Below are 8,742 nucleotides of genomic sequence, written 5' to 3' on the forward strand. Positions count from 1 at the left end.
AAAAGAAAAAAGAAAAAAGAAAAAAAAAGTAACTATGTAAGAACAAGTATTATGTTTTTCCAATATCAATTTGTTTAGAGTCGGTAAAAATTTGTCATCAACAAACCTCATTCTTAGCCTTTTGATCAGCACCTGCTTTAACTAATTTTCGCATTATATCCAGATTTCCATTCCAAGCTGCAAGATGAATCACTGTCAAGCCGTGCTTCAAATAAAATGAAAAAGGCAGAAATTACCACCAATAGACTTAATGCCAAATTTATTTTTTTAATTAATTCTGTGTACAAGTGGGGTCTGTTATGCAGGCTCTAGAAAATCAGTGTTATCACCTGGTGTTGTGAGGGGGTTTCTTAATTTCTCAGAGCCAGAAGAAATAGATATAAGGAATTTCCAGCCAGTGTCTCCACTTTGCTTCCCATTTTGGCCTCAGATCTCTATAACTTTTTCACATCTCCTCCTCAATTTGTGTGTATTGTGTATGGGTGCAGCACCATAATTCATGGCTCATCACGCTACGTGCTGTGTAAACACCATTTGTATTCCACCATAAAAGCACCTGACTTAACGGGTGGAGTCAGAGGAACCTAAAGGACGCAAGAGGAATTGAGGTACTTCCTCAGGTGTTACAATTTATCCCTAGTTTATCCTCAGAAGTGGCTCCATGAAAGGCTTCATCTAAGAATTAAAGACAGCTAATAATTAAAAGATAATCCTTGACTAGAATGAGACTCAGAGTGTCTAACAGAACTCCATCAAGGGTGGAGGGTCTGTGTTTCCAACCTGGTCACAATGCACGCTGTCAGGGTAATTAAAGGACCCACAAAATGTTTTGAGTCACCTTATTGCCTCAATAAATCTGGAAGACAGCCACTGAAAAAAAATGGCCACAAAGAATAATTTAGCATAGTTACAGAATAAAATTACATTAACACTGTACCCAATGGTACTCCATAAAAGATCCAGGTATCCATTTCTTAACTACTGCTAGGGAGAGCAATACTACTTAAAGAAAACTGTCCACTTATGCAGAGCTCCCTTATTAGCATTTGTAACATAGACTATTAGTTTCAGAGTTCTTCATTCAGGCACTGTCTTTCAGTCTGCCAGACAAAAGGGAAATGTTGCTTACAACAGTGCAAGATTTGCTTAGCAGCTGACAGGTTCCAGAAAGACGATCGTATTTCTTGAAAGCAGCATGTGAGATATTCACTGGCAGAGCGGCTTGGGACAACATTCTGAGGCAATTCAAGCAGTGCTAACGAGGATAGGTTATCTACACTGCAAGCAGATGCCCAAGCCAGGAGCCACTGGTAACTGGAACTAATAGGTCTCATTTTCACTCCAGCTCAACATGGAAACAAGGTAGCTTTGTCCCTCAACAACCCAGAATTTCTCTTTCTTACAACTTGAACACTGCCATAAGGAGAAAGAAGCAAGCAGGGGAAAAACGTTAAATGATTCATCTACTTCTACTACTCAGTTGACTGGAAAACTCCTAGTTTGAATATCTTGTTTATTAATAACATACCATACATATGGTTTTAATATCTGAATCAAATGGATGTGTATTGCCACCTGGCCCAACCAAGCCAGTCACACACTACTGAACTCTTAATGTCTTGGTGCCTGCAGGGTAGTTGACAGTTTTGCATTAAACTGCTCACATAGAAATGGAGGGAAAGAACACAAGCAATTACCTTCTGAGCTCCTGGAGATCCCCAGAGCTAATTTTCACTTTTAGTGACTGCTTTAATATTAAGTGGCCAATGATTAACTACCCACAGACAGAGTGTTTGCACATGTGGCTTCAACCATCCACTCAAGTATTTAGACATAGCCAGAGCTTTGAGCAACGTGTTTTTCTACTAACAATGTTTTTTCATATGAACGTGTGCAGTCTCGAGACAAACTGAAGTATTTACAGCAAGCACATAACTTTGCAAAATGCAAAGCGTAAGACAAACATTTACCTTCACTCTTGTCCTAATTTGTTCCTGTATTGTGTGATTCAAAACATGTAAGCCAGCTTACCTGATCTGCCATATCAAGTCTAGCTTTGTGATGGAGAAGAAAATCCACTGCTGATATATGACTTCTCGCAACAGCAAAATGGAATGCAGTGCGCTTCAGCTGAAATAAGCAAAGCTTTGGTTTTCAGGTTTATATTACCGTTCTTTTCCTTGTGTAGGTGATCAAGATTTCTGAATTATCTGATTATTAACAAATGTGTTTGTCAGTATATACACATTTGTATATTTCTCCTGCAACAATCATTCTTTATATGCATTTTTGTTCCCTTGAATATAATTTAGGTATAGATCTGAAAGATTTCTTGTAGAACCAGAATGATTTAGTCACTCTATGTAATATCATCCCTTCACTGAAGTGTCTGAGGGGATTAAGTAATCATGTACTGCCTAGAAGAGATGCACACAGTACAAGAAGCATCCATGGTTTTTATTTTATGATATGGTTTGATTTGAAAAGCTGAGGACTAGGTTTATGCAATTAGATTTGCTTTTGATACCTCCTTGCTTTTGGCTATACCTCTGCAACACATGACAAGATTCCTGCCTCACTCAATATTAGTCACCTTCCCAGACTGAGTCATTATTTATGTAAATGAAAGCTTCTACCTTGCAAACAGTGAGTAATCTCACACAGGTGAATAGGCTCAAGACTTACTAGGAACATTTGAATAATTTTTCACTAAAGTAATCAATGGTGTGAATCTAAAAGGCATTGGTTAAATTAAATTAAACTTTAGTGGAGAAAGTTTTTCTTCCAATTAAAGTGAGCATAACTGAATTTAACATGACTCACTGAGAGTCTCCAGACAAGGATATATAACTGATTTAAGCAATTAATTTTAAAAGTCAGTTTGGATTTGTTAACTTATGGTTCTATGCAGATCAACTGACTTACTCATGTATAGTCTAAATTTACAGCAATATGTGTTAAAAGCATAAAAAGGTGGGATTTAAGACATGCATATATGCCCCAAAAAGCCTCTTGCACAGAAATAGTTCTGTCAACAAAACTCACCTTTTGGTAGCCTTGCTTATTTGGCCTGGGAGTGCAGGGGCAGGAATGATCAACATTAACAAAATAATGGTTTTGCCAGTATAAGCTTGGTCCCCACTAGGAGAATCAATCAATGTGAAATGCTCACATAGCAATGCTAGTAAATCTCTTATACTATAGGTCTGATTTAAGGATGACAGAGTGAAAATATGAACCACTGGACTGGAAAAGTATGTAATTAATTTCTTGAATTCTGAAAAGCAATAAGTTAGTGAGAACTGCATTTTAAGTGACTTTTTAGAGTACTGTGTAGCTGGTGGGAACACACCTACACACACCTAAACACAGCTACACACACATAGTTCAAGAGAAGTTTACCCAAAAGAAATTTTTGTCTCCTCTCTTTACACAAACAAACCAAGGAATGCAGCTGTACCATCTCCACAGTTCCCCAGTGAGCAAAATGCACATGGGCATGGAAAGCAAGTTTTTTCCAGAGCCCATGGTTGAGTAATATTGGATGTTCATGGGTAGATGATTTAAATGTAGCCACTGAGTGCAAACTATTCTCCACAACTCCCAAAGAAATATCATGAACAGTCTACTGCTGTTGAACTACATCTCATGCAGAACATGGCACTATATTTTGTTACTGTGATTTCCGATTTTAGGCCTAGGTTTATATCAGCATAACTAATGCATTTTCATCTGTCCAGGGTAAATCCGAACTCTGATCTCAGCCTGAAGCCAGAGGACAAGGTAGAATGCTCCTGTGGCTCCACACAAACCAAATATAACACTTCACACTTGAAATTTGTAATGCTAGCAGCATAAATTCATTCTCAAAGTGACTGTAAGGTTAAGTCTTCCCACTCTGAAAGATGGGGAACTCAATAAATAAATCACCCAAGAACAAAGGGTAAATATTAGAGCAGGGACCACAATTCAGAAGCACTTAGTTTCTGATGTGTTGCACAGAGCAGTGGCTAAATGAAAAGACCTGCAAGTTACGCTGCACAAATCCTACTGTCCATACTGGAGGTGTCAAATGTTTCTTAATCGGGTCCTAGAAGGGACTCGTGCAGCCTCACTGCCTTGCAGCTGGCAGGAATTCCACCATGCAACCCTGAGGAATCGCATCTCAGATCAGTGGCCTGTCAGACAGTTCATACTCACAGTATCTACAGCATTCATGTTAACATTCTTTTTAAAAAGCTTTTCCATGGTTTCCAAATTGTTCATTTTAGCAGCATATTGAAATTCTCTCTCATCTGGCAACACTGTGGAAAAAACATGATGAAAAAATGTATTACTAAAAAAACAGCCATAAGCAGTTTAAGGGATGATGGTACTGTTCTTACCTTCTGCTATTTGTCCTGATTTAATATATTATGAGAATTATTTGCTTCTCACCATAGAAGTGTTCCAGGACTACATTTTTGTCCTCTAGAAACATCTGGTTGATGTTTCTAGTTTCAACATTTAAGTGCAAATAGAGGCAGACTTTTCACAGCATGGATTGCCATTATTTGCACTGCTCACAGGAACAAGAGTTCATTTATGAAGCTCTCACATCTAAATGGGTCCCAAAGCATTTTACAGGCATAGCAGTGAATTGAGGCACAAACTACAGTATTTATTTCCTATTTTTGGAACAGTTTTAAAACAGAACACACCACCAAAATACACAAAAATGTATACAGTAACAAAATTGTATGAGCCATCTTAAAACAAATCACAACAACAAAAAAACCAAACAAAACACAAAAAACAACAACCAAACAAACAAACAAACCCACAAACCAAGCAATGAACAAACAAGACAATATAACCAGGAGTTTTACAGATTAAATAAAAAAGAGAAGGTGCATACTTGAACTCAAAATTTGGCCACAACGTGGAATTTACTATTAAATTAGGACCTTCCTTTAAGGTCTCAACCAAAAAATGAATGTTTGGACAACTGAAGTAGCTGCAGCATGCATTTAGACACCAATAGTTCAGTAAACCTGGAAAACAAAATTCCATTGCCTGATAACTAGTTTAGCTAATTTAGAGCTCAGAGTGTTTCTCATGTTTCTACCTTTATATTGAACACTTAGCAATAAATCAGAGAATCAGTTAAATCATTTGCAAAAATGTTAATAGATATCTTTAATTTCCTAGTATATCACACTTTAGAAGTTAATTACTTAGATATCTCCTGTCTAGAATATTTTGGCCTGAGAGCCACTTGTCTAATTGTGTCACCAAAGAGGACAGCACTCTCCGCTGAAATAGAAACTGCAGCAATTATCTGTTCCTTAGAGGCCTCTCATGCAAGTTCATCCCACTGCATTATGTCTAAGTTCATTAATGCCTAATGAGAACATGGCTTGAGGCAAGATGGCTACAGAGCATGCTAAGGAGAATCAGTATGACATTAACTTAATTGCAGTTTATATGTTACCCATTATTATAATCACAGGGGGATTAATCACAGCTGTACTGTACAAAACAAGCTAGAAATTAAACTGGACACTTGTGAAGCTGTTTTGAATGTCACTATGACAACAGAAGCATCCTTCCAAAATTCTCTGTAAATCCCAGAATATTACTCGCTTTTCCGACAACATGGAGGAACAACCCAAAACACCAAAACCAAAAAACCACGACCAAACAACCAAACAAAAAAAACCCATTGCAAATAAGAATTCACCCCTGGCATTTGTGGCAAGGACTGTGGCTAACAGCAAAATGGCTTAATGGACAGGGATCTTTGCAGAATAAACTAATCACGTGTAGATTTGTAGTCTACACAATGAAGAAGTATCCAGCAGAGGTTTCCACTACCTTGATTTCAAACATGGGTTTGAACCCAATGTTCACAGGATATCTTGCTCAAGGCAAATTTGTGGCAAACATGGAAACAAAACATAGGACACCAATTAGCTGCAATTAGTCATAATAAAGCCACATTCATTTCTACTGACTGCTGATGAACACTCACACAGGCATCTTATATAAGCATGCAAAGATAAATGTCGTTGCATCTGAGGATATTCAGGAACAAGCTCTGTCTGCAATGTATTGAACAAGACAACTTTTCACCTCACATGGAAGGGCAAGGAAGTAAAAAGATGCAGAAAAGTCCATTGCTTTCTTAACTTGAAAACACAAACTCTTCCTCAACAAGCTTTGAGGTACTTAAAATTTTTCTTTTCTTATATTTGCATCTTATTTTACTGGCCTCAATTTGTCTTTCAGTAATATCACAAATAAGGGCGATTTCCAATGAAGAGAAAAAGTGCACCAGAGTTTTCAGTACTCATAGACAATGGAAATCTTTCCACCACCACCATCACCCCATTTTTAATTTCCTGCTGTTATATCCACAAGATGAAAATTTGTCATTGTCTCAAAAAGCACATGGAAAAAACCCAGGAAGCTGAATTGGCTGAGGACTTCTAAGTAGATAAAACAGAAAAATAACAACAATATTCAGACTCAAATGACAACAAAATTATTTTTACTCTACTGTTTCTAAAAATTATATAATATCTTTAATAATTTGGTAATATTTTCAATGTTTTCTCTATGTTTTCTCGTTCGTTACCAGAAATCAAATGACTGGGGCAAGCAGTTATTTTGTTAACTCACAAGAATCTACTTCTAAAATAATCATTTTCCAATTCAAAGAAGTAATGGGAAAAACTACCTATTGAGTTTAACAATGATACTTTATTCATTTATTTTCTTTATCTGCCCTCTCTGCCAGCCTGGAAGCAGGACATACAGCCCTGGAAAATAGCTCCTGGATGTCAGCCTGCTATCACAGGACAGGACTGTGGTAGTGTTTAACAATTAGTGCTCAGTTTCCACAAATAACCCATTTTCATGAATTGCAGCCCACGTCGGAGCAGACTGTTCTTCCATAAACTGGTTCATGGGATGAAACCTGGAGACCCCGTCACTGGGAGTTGTGCCACCAAGTGCAAGGAGGCCAGAAGGTCCGATGCCTGTGTGGCCCCCAGATCAAGGGCTCTGACCAGTTGTGAAACTGCTGGCAGGTGCACAGCCTCTGGGATGTGACCCATCCCAGTGAACCCCCTTGGACAGCTTCAGGGCTGAAGTTAAAGCGGGGCACTGGGACGTTCACAGGAGCTGGACATTGGAAGATAAACGTGACAAACCCCAGCTCCCAATCCATCCACATGTCCTTCTGGATATCTTTTCACAGAATCACAGAATGTCAGGGATTGGAAGGGACCTCAAAAGATCATCTAGTCCAATCCCCCTGCTGGAGCAGGAACACCCAGATGAGGTTACACAGGAACATGTCCAGGCGGGTTTTGAATGTCTCCAGAGAAGGAGACTCCACAACCCCCTGGGCAGCCTGTTCCAGTGTCTGTCACCCTCACTGAGAAGAAGTTTCTTCTCATATTTAAGTGGAACCTCCTGTGTTCCAGTTTGAACCCATTACTCCTTGTCTTGCCATTGGTTGTCACTGAGAAGAGCCTGGCTCCATCCTTGTGACACTCACCCTTTACATTTTTATAAACATGAATGAGGTCACCCCTCAGTCTTCTCCAAACTAAAGAGACCCAGCTCCCTCAGTCTCCTACTACATACAAAGCAGATCACGTTTAACCTCCTCCTTTCTCACCCGCCACCACTGCTCATTTTGCTCTTTGGCCGAGTTAAAAAGGGGGTTCAGGTGGACCCCACCACCCCCGCAGCCCCAACAAGGCGCAGCAGGAGCTGAGGCTGTCCTGCCCGCAGCGAGGGGCCCAGGGCCTGCGCTGCCACCTCCGAGCCCCGCACACTCACGGCCATCATGGCTGGCTGCCGCGGCTCCATGTGTGGTGTCCTCTGCAGCATGGAGCAGACGGCTCAGCCCCTTCATCACTGCCCTTGGCTCCTCTTCCTCCTCACCCGAGGGAAGGAGCCCCAGGCTGGGACACTGAGGGAGGTGCCTTGTGCTGGCCCTGACAAACCGGTTCCTGGGGCTGTGAGTTGGCTGAGCACACCCAGCCAGCCCAGCGCACCCTGTCAGTGCGACGCCAGCGGCACCCCAGCGGCTGGCCGTGTCCCCTGAGGAGGGAGACGTGCAGAGCAGCTTCGAGAGCTTGTTTGAAAAAAAATCAGGAACTAAATAAACAGAATTTCTTGATACTAGCTAGGCACCAAACAGGGGGAGCCTCGTACAGTTCTGGCCCAGGTCTTCTCTAGCAGCTGGCCTTACATCCAAATAGCAGTTCACACCTACAAATGCACACACAAGACCAAAACGTAGTCCTACTTGCTCCTGAAGTGCTTCCCAAACCGTCACACGAACGAGTGGTGCTTTTGAAAAGCAATGACCCAAGCACACATGTGCAGACACACAAAGGCATCGCAGCGTGCACAGGACCCCCGGAGCCAGGTGGCTTTGCCACTGATTGCAGGGTAGTCACGGAGCTCTCTCTGCAAGTTGAAGCCCATTTTGGGGGGGGAAGCTCCTCTTATGAATTATCCTCACTGCTATCAACCAGTTCTCACAGGACTGGAGAGAGGGTGAAGGTCCCTGCATCCCTTCAAGCTTGACACAGCATTGGGACATGAGAGACTAAGGTGCTTCTGTGAAAATTTGGGCAGAAATGCATGCTCAGTGGCAGTATTGATCCGATCTCAAGACTCCTTGTTTTCAGGCAGACAATAGTTTCGTTTTTTTTTTGTCAAAGTCCAATCTAAATCAAT

The 8,742-nt window shown here is 40.7% G+C and overlaps 1 protein-coding gene across 1 annotated transcript in view; it reads right to left on the reverse strand.

The window, feature by feature from the left end:
- The window catches only part of ANKDD1B (ankyrin repeat and death domain containing 1B), a gene marked incomplete at both ends in the record, with an annotated part of 33,023 nt that extends 25,114 nt beyond the window's left edge, over window positions 1-7,909 (reverse strand). Inside the window, 6 exon segments of the mRNA XM_080362385.1 lie at window positions 107-205; window positions 2,032-2,142; window positions 2,144-2,206; window positions 2,210-2,226; window positions 4,197-4,304; window positions 7,834-7,909. Coding sequence (XP_080218511.1) covers window positions 107-205; window positions 2,032-2,142; window positions 2,144-2,206; window positions 2,210-2,226; window positions 4,197-4,304; window positions 7,834-7,909 — 474 coding nt within the window.
- Window positions 7,910-8,742: the final 833 nt, after the last annotated feature.

The sequence above is a fragment of the Nesoenas mayeri genome (genome assembly GCF_963082525.1).
Source record: "Nesoenas mayeri genome assembly, chromosome: Z".
Classification (NCBI taxonomy): domain Eukaryota; kingdom Metazoa; phylum Chordata; class Aves; order Columbiformes; family Columbidae; genus Nesoenas; species Nesoenas mayeri.